Source organism: Vulpes lagopus, chromosome 6 (assembly GCF_018345385.1).
Source record: "Vulpes lagopus strain Blue_001 chromosome 6, ASM1834538v1, whole genome shotgun sequence".
NCBI classification, from domain to species: Eukaryota; Metazoa; Chordata; class Mammalia; order Carnivora; family Canidae; genus Vulpes; species Vulpes lagopus.
The window spans coordinates 39881743-39898437 of NC_054829.1; the positions used below are offsets into that span (position 1 = coordinate 39881743).

At 38.0% G+C, this 16695-nt stretch overlaps 1 protein-coding gene and 1 non-coding gene across 2 annotated transcripts in view; one reads left to right on the forward strand and one right to left on the reverse strand.

Moving 5' to 3' along the window:
• The first annotated feature begins 3622 nt into the window (after positions 1-3622).
• TRNAK-CUU lies at positions 3623-3695 on the forward strand. The gene has a single exon. It is a non-coding gene; the product is annotated as a tRNA-Lys (tRNA).
• Positions 3696-8936: 5241 nt separating this feature from the next.
• ACTR10 (actin related protein 10) overlaps positions 8937-16695 on the reverse strand; it is a 30016-nt gene continuing 22257 nt past the window's right edge. Inside the window, exons 11-13 of the mRNA XM_041759689.1 lie at positions 12582-12663; positions 10597-10798; positions 8937-9516 (exon numbers count right to left, since the gene is read on the reverse strand). Coding sequence (XP_041615623.1) covers positions 9335-9516; positions 10597-10798; positions 12582-12663 — 466 coding nt within the window. The 3' untranslated portion in view covers positions 8937-9334. The remainder of the gene's footprint in view (positions 9517-10596; positions 10799-12581; positions 12664-16695) is intronic.

Here is a 16695-nt window from a genome sequence, read left to right on the forward strand (position 1 = left end):
GGTCTCCCCTCACTCGGGAGTCCTGGTTCCGACCCCGCATCTTGAGAGCATCCCCTTCCCCCACCTGTGCTCGCTAGAAGGAAGGAAGCTGCACGCTAAAGTGCACGTCTGAGCTCAGGTCCGAATTTTGCAGAAGCATTAGTACCTTTCCTGTGAGTTTCACTCTTCTTTAGAATTAAAGATAAGACTGGTTGTGATTATCCCTTGAGCTCTAACATGTCTCAAGTACTCTGTTGAACACTGCTGATAAAACGGTGAAGGAAACAACCCCATCCCTCATCGAGTTCACACTCAATGGGAAGAAATGGACAAAAGAGAGTAAATAGGCAAAATAGTTGCACCTTGTAGTTAGAAGGGAAAAGAGACCATGGAGGTTTGAACTTTAGGCCTGGTACTTAGGGAATGAGTTTCTGATTTCCTAATATTAAACTGATTGTTACAGGAAAATTAGCTTGTTATATAGGAACTTGTCTGGTCAGTCTGGCCTGTGATGGTGATTAAGTGGTTGAGGTGACTGGAGGTGAAATCAGGGCTGGACATCGTGCTCATCGATGGATTTTAATCTGGTTGTAGATAGAAGGCCATCAGCATTTTTTTAAACTATTAAATACTTAAGTGTATATTTGTATATTTCCCCCCCAAACAAGAACATTTTACATGTCCACAATACAATTATGAAAATTAGAAAATTTAACAATACTATTTTCTAATCTACACACTTTATTTGGACTTTGGCAATTCTCTCAATTCCTTTCATAGCAAAAGAAAATCCAAGGTCACCCGTTGCATTCAGTTGTCATGACTCTAGCTTCCTTTAAGTTGGGGAATCGTTGCTAAATATTTCTTTAGGTTTCATGGCATAAACATTTTTGAAGAATACAAACCATTTATTTTATGGGATATTGCTCAGTTTAGGTTGGTAAGATATTTTTTCGTGATAGGATTCAAGTGATACATTTTTGGCAGGAATGCCTCAAAAGTAACCTTGCATTCATATTAGAGCGTTATATTAGGAGGTACATGACACCAATTTGTCCCATTACTGATGATGTTAACTTTGAGCATTTGCTTAAGATTTATCCACCATAAAGTTTCTATTTTGGCCTTTGTAATTAATGTCTTGTGACGAAATACTTTGAGACTCTCCTTATACATATCCTTAATCTTTCATCCACTATTATAGTATCTGATGATTCCCATTTGAGTGGATTATTAATATGATGCTTGCCAAATGGTTATTTCCTAATTCCATCATTCTCTCCATGTATATGATTGGCTTTCTACTGTCGGGTCATCAACTGTTTTTAAAGCAGGGGAATTCTATGATCTAATTTAAATTAGGGACACCTGGGTGGCTCAGTGGTTGAGAGTCGGCCTTTGGCTCAGGTGGTGATCCCAGGGTCCTGAGATCAAGTCCCACATCTACCCCCTTCCCCAGCCTGGCAGGGAGCCTGCTTCTCTCTGTGTCTCTCATGAATAAATAAAATCTCACAAAAATAAATTATTAAATGATCTCTCTTGCTTCAGTGTGAAGACGGATACGAGGAAGTAGAAGCATGGAGGCTAGTTGGAAAGCTATTGTAGTCCTGAAGTAAAGACAATGATTTGGACTAGAGTAGTGGCAGTGGAAGTGGAAATGTGTAGGTGATGGATTTTTAGATATGTGGGCTTGCTGAAATATTGGATGTAGAAAAAAAAAGCAAGAAGGGGGAATTTCAGTTGCTTTCCCCTGCTTATGAAGAATTATAATTGGCAGTTAGTTTATATTCTTGAATAAATGGATAAAAGATTTAAATTTACTTGCAAGACAAACAATCTAATTTATCTAACCCTAAGTGAAATTTCTAGTTGCAATTTTTTCATGAGGGGTTTTAATAAGGATATTTTGACAAGGGTGGCCCATAAACTGCTAAGGAAGCTAAAGAGTATAGTCTTAGGTGGGTTCATCTTGAAAGTAAACTGTAAGTACCCAACCAAAACTTGTTTAGGGGTTCAGTTCAACTTTTTTATTTTTTTTATTTTTATTTTTTTTCAGTTCAACTTTTAACTACATTATTTGCACATAAAAAACGTTATTTGAGTACCTAGCGCCTACTACCTCTTCATTAATTAAGAATTTGGAGCTCTTTCTGAACTTATCAGATGAAATGCCTATTTGGGAGCTGGACTGTTGAGGACTCTTGTATCTTTGAAGAATGCATTGAATTGTGGGCTCAGGTTCTTGATTATTTGCCTGATTCATGAGAAAACGTAAAAGGTGTGGGTATGGATTTATTTGTTTGTTTTAATTAAGTTACTCTAAATTACTTTTGGAAGTAGTGCATATAAAATTGGTATGTAATTTGCACATATCTTTCTTACAGAATGGTGAGCTTTTTAAGGTTACCAGAATCTGTTTTATACTTCTACCAGAATACATAACACAGTGCTTTGTATATGATAAGTACTTAATAATGTGTTGAAAATACAAATAAATAAAAATTGATTTCCCAGGTACACTCAGCCACTTATAAAAATAAACCAGAGTTTGCAATTGCAATAAAAATAAACTATTAGTGAATAATTGTATTTTAATGTTTTAATAAAACTTGAATTTTTAAATATTCTACTTAAATCTTAGGCATACTTTGAGTAATTTAAATATATAATATTATTTTATGCCATACTTTATTGTTTTTTTAATTAAGTAGCTTAGAAAATGTGACGAGCAGTGTTTTTAATTTCTAAATACTGAACTTTAAGAATTCTTTCTTATTCTTTGTTACATGCAATTAGGCTTTAGATTGCCCGCATCACAGAGATTTGCAGAATTCCTTGTTTAAAGAAGTTCACTAATATCTCAGAATAAGTATATTTCCCTTGAAGATTATTCCATTGCCTCAGCTCATCAAAATTTGATCAAAATCAGTTCTTCTTTTTTTTCTTCTTAGGATTAATATTCTTTACCATGGGATTCAGTGATTCTATAAACGTTTCATCCCAGCTTCTGTCATTTGAGTTGAGTGGTAATAACAACCTCAGAGAGTCTTGTCTCCATTGTTAGGCAGTTACCTGAAAGAGACCTTACTTTAATTGAAGCAGAAACTGCTTCTTCAATTTAACTTTCCTTGGCTAGATCTTATTAAAGAAAAAGTAGCCAAGCCCTGCTGTTCTTCGGCGAAACTAACATCACAGAGGTTGGACTTTGTTTTCTAATGCCGAGACCCAAATTGTAGGAATCCAATTTGCCATTTGGTAGAAAGTAGGTAGCCTTAATAAGTGTTTCTGTAAAGAAGATAAAATAATGGGCAGTAAATATTTTAAAACACTTAAGAAGAAAAAAGATTCAATGACTGTAATAATATAAATTTGCGTGAGTTTTCAATGACCTTGGGATACACACGCAACAAAAATTACTAAACCTCAAAGCAATTAAAGAAATGTTTTAAAGACTTCTTTTTTTTTTTTGCTTGTTTGTTTTTTTGTTTTAAGGAATTCTTAAAAATGATTCGGAAGTGCCTATTTAATAATATGCTATAAAATTCTTTTCTAAGTAAAGAATAGAAGAAGGAGAGAAAAAAAAAAAACCCAAATATAGTTGAATACTCATCAAGAGACAGAAAAACGGGCCTGCCTCCCAGGCGCCCGGCTAGCTCAGTCGGTAGAGCATGGGACTCTTAATCCCAGGGTCGTGGGTTCGAGCCCCACGTTGGGCGACTGACTCTTTTGGTAACTTCCATTTTACTGAAATGTTTTAGGGTTTCTCCAAAGCCTTCTAAGTAAAGAGAGTTCTCTAAGCCGAATTAATGCAAGTACTTTGAACGTTAATCAAATCTATGGAAGAAAGACTTCGTTTTGCAAACCAAACAGGGTTCACGCTTGCGCACTTGAAAGCAAACGTTCCTCTTCCGCGATGTCTGTCCCCAACCACCTCCTTGGAGCAGAGGACGCTAAAAGGTTTACAGGTGAGACCGGTTCCCCGTGTTACTATGCACAGCGGCACAGCTGTTGGTAGAGAGCAATTCTTCCTTCTAGCAGAACAAAATTAGGAGCCCCCAACTTTGGCAGCTTTTCAAGAACTAAGAGATCTTATGCAAAAGCCGTCTTCCTTTCCTGTGTTCCTCCCAGGATAGGGCGTGTCCTGAGGGAAGGGGCGGGGGCAGGCCAGGACCGCCCCGGAGCCATAAATGCACCGTGAGCAAGGTTTCTCCCTGCGGTCCGATCTGCACAGACGCTGCGGGCCGCAAGGTTTCTTCCTTGCGGTGTTCCTGGGACTGTACTTGGGGCCCATGCACCCGGTTGGGCGGACGTCGGGAGGCCGGTATTCTGATAAAGGGGAGGCTCTGACCCGGGAGCACGAGAGAACGGGAACTGCGCGTTTTGCGGAGGCGGGACTTGGCCTTCCGCGGTCGGCGCGGGTGGGACGGAGCGAGCCCAGGGCCCGCAGGCGGCGCCGGAGCGCGCGGACCCGCCCCCCGCCCCCGCCCCCGCCCCCGCCCCCCGCCCCCCGCCCGGCCCGCGGGTTCCCGCCGGTGCCCGCACCTCCGCACGTTGTCCCCCGGCTTTGCGCCTACCGAACCACCGTCTTTTCTTTCCTCTCCTTTCCTTCAGCAAACACGCTGTCATTTCTTTACCTTAGAACAGAACAAAAACTTTGACCTAATTTCCCAGCAGGCGGTTACTATTCTATTTCCCCGCAGTCGTCTGCTCACCATCCTCCTCCCAGCCCTTAACCCTGGGAATCCCCTTCAAAAAAAGAAAAAAGACCAGAAAACCACACCTGTCGTTGCACTTGAACGCGTTTGGTTTATTAGACACCGCAGAGAGGGATGTGGGGTGTCGGTTAAGAGGGTGTCGGAAAGAACCTATTAGAGGATTGCGCGGCACTCGGGTAATTCTGCGGGGGCCGGGAGTCCAAACAAGCGAGGTCCCCTTCTGGATTCGGCGTTCGCAAAAGCAAGGGCAATTCGACTGCCTTAACAGAACCTAATAATAGGGAGAGCAGACTAAAGGAGGGATAAAGTTGGGATTGGCAAAGTCACTGACGTAGCAAGAGGAGGACTCCGTGACCGATTTTCCGTGAGTTGGCAACCGCAATCCCAGGCCTCCTGCACTTCTGACCAACTGGTTATAAATCACAGATTCCCATAATCCTCTCCTCCAGGTTGACAATTTCCAAGAACGACTCGAGAAACTCAAGAAAAGTTTACTTGTTCCTGGTTTATTACGGATACAACTCAGAACAGCCATATGGAAAAGGTGCATAAGACGAGGTACGAGGAAGCACAGTCCTTCCATGCTGTCTGTCTTCTGGAACATCAGAGCCTGGGTTGTGTTCACCATCCTGCCAGCTCTCCCAAGCCTGTAGGTTAGGGATTTTTAATGGAGGTTTCATCAGGTAGACATGATTATTAACTCAATTTCCTATCCCTCTTCTCTCCCTGGAAGACAGGGTTGTGTGTGTGCATGTGCCAAAATTCTAAGCTTCTAATTGTGCGTTGGGTCCTCCTGGTGACCACCCCTCCTCATCCTGAAGTAATGCAGGAGCCTATCGAGAATTGTCTCCTTAGAAAAAAAGACACTCCTACTACCCAAGAAATTCCAAGGGATTTAAAGATTTCTGTGTAAGATGCTCCTAACACCCTCCCATCACACAGAAAATAAGGTTTTTAGGAGCTCTGTGTCAGGAACCAGGGACAGAGACCAAATATGTATTTAAGTCACAGGTGCCTAATTTCTTTCTTCAAGTCATAAATGAGCCCAAACCTAACGGCTGTTCTAATCAGCAACTACCCCCATTTCATCCACTTTACTCTACACTTTGTCCTATGTTATCTTCTTACTGTTATGTTTCTTTACTTTCTCCACCTCTTGGAATGACTGGTTCGTCTTTGCTCATTAAGGTATCTCAAGAACCTAAATTAGTATCTGGCAGATGTTCAATAAATAGGTACTGGTCAATTAAGTAGGAAGTGTTAGTTCCCTTGGGCTGCCATAACAAAGTGCCACATACTAGGAGGCTTAAAACAATGGAAATTTATTGTCTCACAGTTCTGGAGGCTAGAAGCTTGCAATCAAAGTGTAGGCAGAGTCATGCTTTCAAAGGACCTCTTGAAAAATGTTTTCTGCCTTTTGTGGTGTCACCAGCAATCCTTGGAGTTCCCTGGCTTGCAGCTGCAGAACTTCCATTTCCGCTTTGGTTATTACCTGTCTTCTCCCTGTATTATCTGTCTCATGGCATTTCTCTCACCTTATAAGGATACCAGTCATAGGGTTTACCATAATGACCTCATCTTAATTTGATTACATCTACAAAAACTCTTATTTCCAAATAATATTCACAGGTACTAGAGGTTAGGACTTCAATGTATCTTTCTGCGACACACAATTCAACCCGAGAGGGCTCCATTCCTTAACTTCAGCCAATAGATGTCTGTCACTTTCTAGCTACCTACATATAAAGCTCTATTTCACTCAGAGACCATCTTTTTCATATTATTCAGTCCTGAAAAGCTTCTCAGAAATAATTCAAACTCAACAAAAGAATTTTGAAAATGTTTACTACAAAAAGGTAATGTTAATAGTGAATCCATACTATTGAGCACTGATGGTAATCCCACGGAGAGCTTTCAGTTAAGAAATAAAGGGGTTGGGCACCTGGGTGGCTCAGTTGGTTAAATGTCTGCCTTCAGCTCAAGTCATGATCCCGGAGTCCCTGAATCAGGCTCCCTGTTCATTGGGAGTCTGCTTCTCCCTCTGCCCCTCACCCTGCTTGTACTTTCCCTCTCAAATAAAATCTTAAAAACAAACAAACAAACAAACAAGCAAACAAAAAACAAAGGGGATTTGTTCTTATGGAGCTTATATTCCAGAAAAGAAGATAAAACCTTCTTATAAGGTAAAAAAAAGTTGTAAGTGCATCAGTTATAGATGTGTGCTTATGGGAAAGAGGACTACTTTGGGGGAAAGGGTGCTCTGGAAGAGTGTCAGGTCCAAAGGATAAAAGAACCTCACTTTTTGGAATGAATGTATTAGGAAACTGGATGGCAAAAGTGATCTTTCATAATTTTATTCACTGCTTTTATTATGATTTTCAAGTTCTTTACGAACTAATCCTAAACTATAATTAGCAATGCTTCATCCCAATGCCAAATGTTTTGAAGATTTTGTGTAGAGAATTCAGTTCATATAGACTGGAATAACTCCAACTATTAAAATTCTACTCATTCTTCAGGAACAAGGGTAAAAGCCTTCTCTATGAAGCTTTCTTTAACTAGCTGGTCAGAATTAACTACATCAGGTAGTAGGTGGGGGGATGGGGTAACTGGGTGATGGGCATTAAGGAAGACATGTGATGTGATGAGCAACTGATGAATTACTGAATTCTATATCCAAAACTAATCATGTTCTATAAAACACAAATATTATTTACATGAAAACAAAGGAATTAACTACATCAGTAACAAGCAATTGACATCCTTAACGTTGCTACCACATTCTGTCTATAACGTCAGTTGTGTACCAACCACTTCTACGAAAATGTCCTAAAGGCAAAGGTCCATATCTTTTGTAGCATTTATAGTGTCTGAAACTATACTATACATACAGCAGTCAATAAATACTGAATTAATCTTAGTCTCATGGTACTATAGTAGTAGGACAGGTTGACAAAGTACAGCTATGTTTTTTTTTTTTTAAGATTTTATTTATTCACGTGAGACACAGAGAGAGAAAGAAAGGGAGGCAGAGACACAGGCACAGGGAGAAGCAGGCTCCACGCAGGGAGCCCGACGTGGGACTCGATCTCGGGTCTCCAGGATCATGCCCTAGGCTGAAGGCGGTGCTAAACTGCTGAGACACCAGGGCTGCCCCCCCCTCTTTTTTTAAGATTTTTTTATTTGTGAGAGACAGAGAGAGGTGGAGACATAGGCAGAGGGAGAAGCAGGCTTCCTATGGGGAGCCTGATGCAGAACTTGATCCCAGGACCCCGGGATCACGACCTGAGTCATAGGCAGTCAACCACTGAGCCACCAAGGTGTCCCTCCCCGACTTTTTTTTTTTTTTAATTCTTTCCTATTAATGCCAGAAACCAGCTCTTTCAGTTGTTAGTTGGTGCTGATATATTCACACATAAAGTGTATGGCAAAACTAGGAAGGACCCAGAAAAGCACAATCAAAATGATTAAACTGGGAACCCTGGGTGGCACAGCAGTTTAGCGCCTGCCTTTGGCCCAGGGCACGATCCTGGAGACCCAGGATCGAATCCCACGTCGGGCTCCCGGTGTATGGAGCCTGCTTCTCCCTCTGCCTGTGTCTCTGCCTCTCTCTCTCTCTCTGTGACTATCATAAATAAATAAAAATTAAAAAAAAAAAAACAAAAAAAAACCAAAATGATTAAACTATGAGTAAGAACAGATTCGAGTTATACAGGCCAGAAAATCTATCAATTCCTACTCTGTCTTCAAGAATAAGGGTATATTCTTCAGGGATACGTGTACATATTTTCACAAGCACCTGGAAGAATAAAACCAGCAAAATTTCAGTAAGAGGTAGTTTGTTAAAAACAAATGAAGAAAAAAAAAATGAAGAACAAAAATTAAAATTAAACAATGACTGAGTATATATTTCCAAGAACCCTTATACTGAGAAGATAAAAAGCACAAAAGAGATTAAAAATTATGAATACATGTTTATAAAGCATTCTCATAAAAATACATAAGGTAGAATACCTTTGCATAAAAATGAAACACATTTCTTCTTAGAAATGTAGAATTGTTCATAAAGAAATTGTAAAGTTAAAAAGTAAACATTTCCTAGCTTTGCTTAACAAATGTTCATCTTTGCTACTAAACATTCTCAGTCCAAAGAGTCAAATATGTTCCTAGAAAAGCAGCATTCTAATATGGACACATAAATACCAAAACCAAAGGATTTGAAGAAAGAGACTCATGTCAATATTTGAAATACCTGGTGATGGTAACATTATTTATTCTTTAAATGAAATAACTGCTGAAAATAATGAAATAGATATTTTCCAATGCTCAGGGCAGATTATGTGACTTGTGGAGGGACAATGTTATAATTCTTTTTGGGAACTAAAATTGTAACAGACTTCCAAAATTACTCTGCTTTACTGTATTTTATTGATATAAATACAAATTTCATAAACATCAGCTACTGTTTCACTACTACATAAGAGAAACAACAGTCAAAAGAAATATTAATGCAAAGAATAATTACAGAAATGCTTTCACTTCCAAATAAAGTAATCTCTAACAGCATCCTATATACTTTATACAATTTGCTTGTAATTGATTAGATACTTGATAAAAAAGCAAAGTTGAATTTCAAATTTTTATTTCTCAGTGGAAAATGCTCTCTTCATCAGTGGTGGCTGAGCTTTCCCAACATCAAACATCATTTCCAAAGGTGGGTTATTAAGAGAACACCAATCAGGTATACGGCCTGTCTGATTATAATATTCCTTTGAGACTGAGCGGCTCCCAAGTATGTCTTGCAGTGCTCCAAAAATAGCTCCTATGTGGTTGAAAAAAAAATTTATAGTTAAGACAAAAACTTTTATCAGAACATTTTATGTATACATACATCCACTTCATTATATGACAACAGAGAACAGATGAAATTGGGCAATGCACATTCACAAATTAACTGCAGTTGTTTTATATCCTAGATTTTGAGTAACAGGGTAAGCCACAACTCCTATGTTGAAAGTAATTTAAATGGCTCATAGCAGATTGTAGTGAAAATGCTAATAAGCATTAGTGTGTCTAAAGGCAGGTAAGGCAGGCAGCCTGGGTGGCTCAGCAGTTTAGCGCCTGCCTTCTGCCCAGGGCGTGATCCTGGAGACCTGGGATGGAGTCCCACATCGGGCTCCCTGCATGGAGCCTGCTTCTCCCTCTGCCTGTGTCTCTGCCTCTCTCTCTGTTTTTCTTATGAACAAATAAATAAAAATTTTAAAAAATAAAATAAAATAAAAGCAGGTAAGGTAGAGAACGGTGGAAACTATTTTCAATTCTGTGTAAATACAGTAAATAATACCGTTCGTTTTCTTTGCCACAACTCTAAGATTGTATGTTAATATATAAAACAGCACTGCAAAAACCCAATAAGCATCATTATAATGCCATTCGATCTATGCTGAAGACTTTATAAAGACCCACAAGACCTTTCATATATATATATATGGGATATTTCCTTATTTCAATGAAATTATCATTTCCTATGAACTATCATTCAATGAATTCAGTCACAAAATAAAGTATAGAATAAAGAGATCAATTCTCATTTATGGCTCTCAAATTAGCTTTAGAAGGAATTAAAAAATGTTATGAGCAATGGTAGTATAACTGGAATAAATGCATAGCTATCACTATTATGAGTAATGATTTTAACTGGGTGAAGTTTACTTAAAAAAGCGCAAATGCGAAGAGAAATCAGTGTACAATTCAGACAATAATTTAAGGAAAAAGCCAGTGTTCAAAGTTCTATTAGCTCATTAAGCGAGCAATTTTTAAGACTGAATCATCTATCCGTTAATAATACCATTCAGGAACCAATTACTATATAACCATTATATTTTAAAAACTAAATTCTTACCTCCCAACCAGGCCACACAATTAGCCTTTGCAGGTGGATTATGAATTCGGAATGTCTTGGTGCCAAGTGCTTTCTTATATTTTGGTTTTTCTACCAAATATCTTATTTCTGAAAGCAATCTGTGGAGAAATCCTGGCAACATAGATGTGCCACCTATGACTACCAAATTCTCTGCTAGTTGCTTTCTTGTGTCAATTGGGCACTATTATTAAAGAGAAAGAAAAAAAAATTTACCTGTATAAATAATGCTTGATTGGATTCAAGAAAATATAGATTATTATGAATAAAAATAGGTGATCGATCATTACTATCACACACACACACACAAGGCACAGCAAGGTTTCTTTTACAAGGGAGTTTTTCATGTAGCAAATACAGCAATGATAATATTGCCATATACTTATACAGAACTTTAAAGATTTTAAAATCTAACAGTATAGAATTTAAAATTCCACAAGGCACATGGTAGTTATATGTAAGTATTCTCATTTTCAACGAAGAATGACTCAGTTGAACAAAGAACATGAAAAAAAATAAAATGGCTTTATTTCTTTTTTTAGCAAGGAAATTATGCAGAAACTTAATTTTTCTGAGGTGATAACTTCACCGTGTTATTTTTTTTTTTAATTTTTATTTATTTATAATAGTCACATAGAGAGAGAGAGAGAGAGGCAGAGACACAGGCAGAGGGAGAAGCAGGCTCCATGCACCGGGAGCCCGATGTGGGATTCGATCCCGGGTCTCCAGGATCGCGCCCTGGGCCAAAGGCAGGCGCCAAACCGCTGCGCCACCCAGGGATCCCACTTCACCGTGTTATATCCAGAGCCAGGTCAAGTGGGAAGATAACATTCTTAGAAAAATTATGGTTCTAAGAATTAGAATGTTAAAGTCTTTCATTGATGCTATGTTTCTCATAAAAATCTGAGTAGAGCTGCCGGAGTAGATAGTATCTTTCAAAGCAATGGCGTTTCACATGGAGTTCTGTGATTCCATAGTCATTAAACAAAAGAGACAGACTCTTATATACCCTGTAGAATTTAAAATTGAGCACTACACAAACTTGCATTTAAAGAAACTACAAAAAAAAAATTAAAAAAAAAAAAATAAAGAAACTACAAGCTGTACTAGGTACAACATAAAAATCTGATAGTTGCTACAGAAATAATACATGATAGCACTTATTATCCCTGAGTTTGATATGTATCCTATCTCAGTGCCAAAGTAAAACTCAGCAACTGTAAAATTTAATGTAAAAGCTAAAAATTGTAACCAGTGGCTAAAATATAAATACAGAAAATAACATTTAAAAATTTTCTCAGGTCTCCTGGTTTGGCTCAATCAGTAGAGCATGCCACTCTTGATTTCGGGGTTGTGAATTCAAGCCCTACGTGGGGTGTAGAGATTACTTAAAAACTTTTTTATATCAGGGCACCTGGGTAGTATAGTCAGTTAAGCATCCATCTCTTGGTTATGGCTCATGTTGTGATATCAGGGTTATGAGATCAAGCCTCATGTTAGGCTCTCCACTCATTGTGGAGTCTGCTTAAGATTCTCTCTCCCTTGGGGTGCCCAGGTGGCTCAACGGTTGAGTGCCTTTGGCTCAGATCGTGATTCCAGGGTTCTGGGATGGAGCCCTGGGTCAGGCTCCCTGCTCAGCAGTGAGTGTGTTTTTCCCTCTCCCTCTGCTCCTCCTCCTGCTTGTGTCAAATAAATAAATAGAATCTTAAAAAAAAAAAAAAAAAAAAAAAAAGCACGGCACAGAAAAGGAGGAAAGGAGTAAATAAATTTTAAAAAAATTCTCTCTCCCTCTACCCCTCTCCTATGCACTTACTCTCTCTCTCTCTCTCTCTCTCTCTCTCTAACTAAATAAATAAATCTTTAAAAAACTTTTTTTTTCAAAAAATAAAAATAAAAAATTTAAAAAAACCTTTTTTTTTCTAAAGAGCTGTAGTCATAAATTGAAGCTTTTTACAAAATCAAAATACCTGTATAAGGGAGTCCAGTATCAAAGTGGCAACACTTTTCTCCTCATTATCTTGTTCAAAAAGGATTTCCACAACCGAATCTCTAAGGCGATTCAAAACAGAGAGTGCTTTGTTGACATCATATAGCATGATACAGAATATACCATTAGTTCTACTTTTTCAAATACCAGTACTATGTTAACATAGAATGATTATTAAAACACACATTGTTTGCACTTGTAAATGAGGAGAATAATAGCACCTGCTTCACAGGTGTTGAGGTAAGAATTCAATGATTCAATAGAACACTGCCTGGTACATAGGAGGCACTCCCTAAATATTAGCTACAACTATCATTTTGTACAGATTAACATACATTTTATCCAAATATACTTCCAAAAGCCTAATAACAGAAGAAGGGCAAAATTCTATAAAGATTCAAGAAGCAGATGTGTAGTGATACAAAATATTTAAAGACCATCCTCTCCCCATGTATTTCTGTTTTTAAAAATAACATATGTCTCATAAGATACTCATTTTCCATTTTTCTGTTCATTCTCAAAAGAACCCTATTTTGGGAGAGCACAAGGAAGATCTTTGTGGTGGAATAGTTCTATATCTTGATTGTGGTGGTGATTACAAATTTCTAAGTGTAATAAAATTACACAGAACTATACATACAGGTTACACCGATGACCATTTACTGGTTTTGCTATTGTATTACAATGAAGTAAGATGTAACCACTGGGAGAAACTAGGTGAAGAGTACACAGAGCCTCTATCATCTTGTAATCTCCTGTGAATCTATAATTTTTTGAAAAAATAGAATTCCATTTTTAAGCTGGGTACAATGCCCTTTCCCAATTGAAACACTCTATTTACCTGCCTCCTCTGTAGCTAGATGTGTAGCTACATAACAATGAGATGGAAGTAGTATCTGGGACTTCTAGAAAATCTCCTTAAAAAGAAGAGGAAGCAGGGGCACCTGGGTGGTGCAGTTAGTTAAGTGGCCAACTCTTGGTTTCAGCTCAGGTTGTGACCTCAGAGTCATGGGATGGAGCCCTGCATGGGGCTCTGCACTCAGCACAGAGTCCACTTGAGAGTGTCCTTGCCCCTCACCTGTCCCTGTACATGGACAATCAATCAATCAATTTTTTTATAAAGGAGAGGAATCACTTTTTTCTTTCCCTTCCTAAGGTTCCTTGCTTTATTTTTTTTTTCCTTGCTTTATTTTTTATTTAAATTCAATTTACTAACGTATAGTATAACTCCCAGTGCTCATCTCATCATGTGCCCTCCTTAGTGCCCATCACCCAATTACCTCATCCCCCCACCCACTTCCCCTTCTGCAACCCTTTGTTTCTTTCCCAGAGTTAGAGGAGTCTCTCATGGTTTGTCTTCCTCTCTAATTTTTCCCCAGTTTCCCTCCTTTCTCTTATAGTCCCTTTCACTATTTCTCATATTCCACAGGGCTTTAAATGCGGATATACTAGCTGCTAACTCCAGTGACCACCCTGGTCCCTATGGATAGGGCTACCCCCAAAGGGTAAGAAATGGAAGGAAGTTTATGTCCCTGATGGGAGATGTTATACCATCCCTGGACTATCTACTTCAGAACTTTTAAAAGAGAGACAAACTTCTATCTTGGTTAAGCCACTACTGTCAGGTTTGTGTAACTGGTGGCCAAACTGCATACAATACAGATCTATACATATACATAAAAAGTATTTCTTTAAAATAAAATTTAGATCATACTGTGCATACTATTTTGAAGTTTTCTTGAATCTTTTTCAAAACAGATTCAAAACATAAAATTATCTTAATGAGATTCAACCTTCTTGCCAACTCTCCATTTCATCAGTAAAGTATACTGAGGCCTGCAGGATGCTCAACACTCATAGCTGGCCACTTGCTATGCCTGCATACTTCCATTTCTAGCAGTTGAGACGAATGCTTACAGAGCATCAGTTTTCTTTTTCCAAGTCTTTTATTGTCAACAGATTTGATATTGAAATTACATAATTTTACAATTATTACTTAACCAAAAAATAGTAGGGTAGAAAATAAGTTGTTTTTCTATGTGAACTATGCTGAATGTTGGGCAGCCCTGGTGGCCCAGTGGTTTAGTGCTGCCTTCAGACCAGGATGTGATCCTGGAGTCCCAGGATCAAGTCCCACGTTAAGCTCCCTGCATGGAGCCTGCTTCTCCCTCTGCCTGCCTCTCTCTATCATGGATAAATAAAATCTTAAAAAACAAAACAAAACAAAACAAAAAACAACAAAAAAAACTGGTGAACTATGCTTTGAAAAGACAGTAATTTGAAAAAAAATTTTTTTAAAGATTTTGTTTATTCAGTAGAAAGAAAGAGAGCGCAAGTGTGCAGGGAGGGGCAGAGGGAGAGAATCTCAAGCTGACTCCACACTAAGCACAGAGCCTGACACAGGGCTCCCAGAATTCTGAGATCATTACCTGTGCCACATTCAAGAGTAAGATGCTCAACCACTAAGCCACCCAGGTGTCCCTAAAATCTTTTTAATATGGGTAATACAACTGCAAAAGTCTAGAAGAAAATTTCTGTAAGAATTTTGTATCAAGACTGCTTCACAAATAACTAAGTTTTCACTGCAATTACAATAAAAAACAACAAAATACTTGGAAATAATAAACCATGAACTAACTGGTTTATGTACACTTAACTCCAAACTCCAGAAGCAGACTTACCCTTAAAGAAAAGGTCCTGGAAAAAAGTTTGGCAATAACTATTTATATCTTTTAATATGAAATGTTTAGTATATGATTGTTTTAAGTGGTCTTTACTTTAAAGGACCCTTCTGCTTTACCAACAAACTACTGGTTTCAATGAAACTAGATTTTTAGTAGGAAAAACATGTTAGCAAACACTTATAAATTAATTGGGTTTGAAATGTGAGACACAGTGGCTTTTTAATTCCCAATCTATTTTCCTACTATTATGAAATCAAAAAGCTCCATATTAATTTCCTTCAACATCTATTTTATTCTCTTATTTTGGGCTCCAACAACCTGGAGAAAATTTAAAATAGTAATTTAATGAATAGAATTTTATAAAGAGGTAAAAATTATTAAAGTTACTATCAAAAAGTATTCTCATTTTTTTTGTCCTCCTACCCTACCATCTTTAACATCTGTATATTTATGTTCATCCTTTTAATATCTCATCCTCTGTATTATCTCAGAATCCAACAGGCTCTTCAATGTTTACATAACTCTTTTCTGTGCATCTTCTGATCTAATAATTAAATAAAACTTTCATAAATACAAGTTTTATAAAGCTTGCATATAAAAATAAATGCTATTGTTACCAATATAATTATGTAAGTCATTAATAACTATATTGCATTACTCGTAGAATAATCTAATGAATAATGAAAAACGGAATTACTAACTGGTCCTTACAATTTAACATATATGGGGTGTCTGGGTGGCTCAGTAGATTAAGCATGATGGTTACAGAGGTTATAATGACTCAGGTCATGATGTCAGGGTCCTGCTTCTGCCCCTCCCCCTTCTCCTTCTCCCTCTCTCTTTCCTGCTCACTCTCAAATAAATGAAATCTTTAAAGAAAAAAAAAAGATTAAACATATTTGGAAGAATGCATTCTTTCTATCATGAAAACATTTTAAAGCAGGAGGCAGCAATATGTGGCCTGCAAGCCAATTCCAGACCATATGATTTGTAAATAAAATTTTATTGGAACACAGCCATGCTCATTCATTTACATACTATCTATGGCTGATTTTGCACTCCAATCATAGAGATAAGTAGTTGCAACGCAGACCATGTGGCTCACAAAGCCTAAGCTTTACCCTTTGGCTCCTTAGAAAAAAGGTGTGCTGAACCCTGCCTTAAACTATACTTTAGGGCACCTGGGTAGTTCAGTTGGTTGAGTGTCTTTTAGGTTTCAGCTCAGGTCATGATTTCAGGGTTGTAGGATCAGCCCCACAACAGGCTCTGCACTCAGCATGGAAGCCTGCTTGAGATTCTTTCTCTCCCTCTCTGTCCTTCCCCCTAGCTCAAGCACATGTGCTCCCTTTAAACAAACAAACAAACAAACAAAATCTTTTTTAAAAAAGTATTATACTTTATTCTCTACCT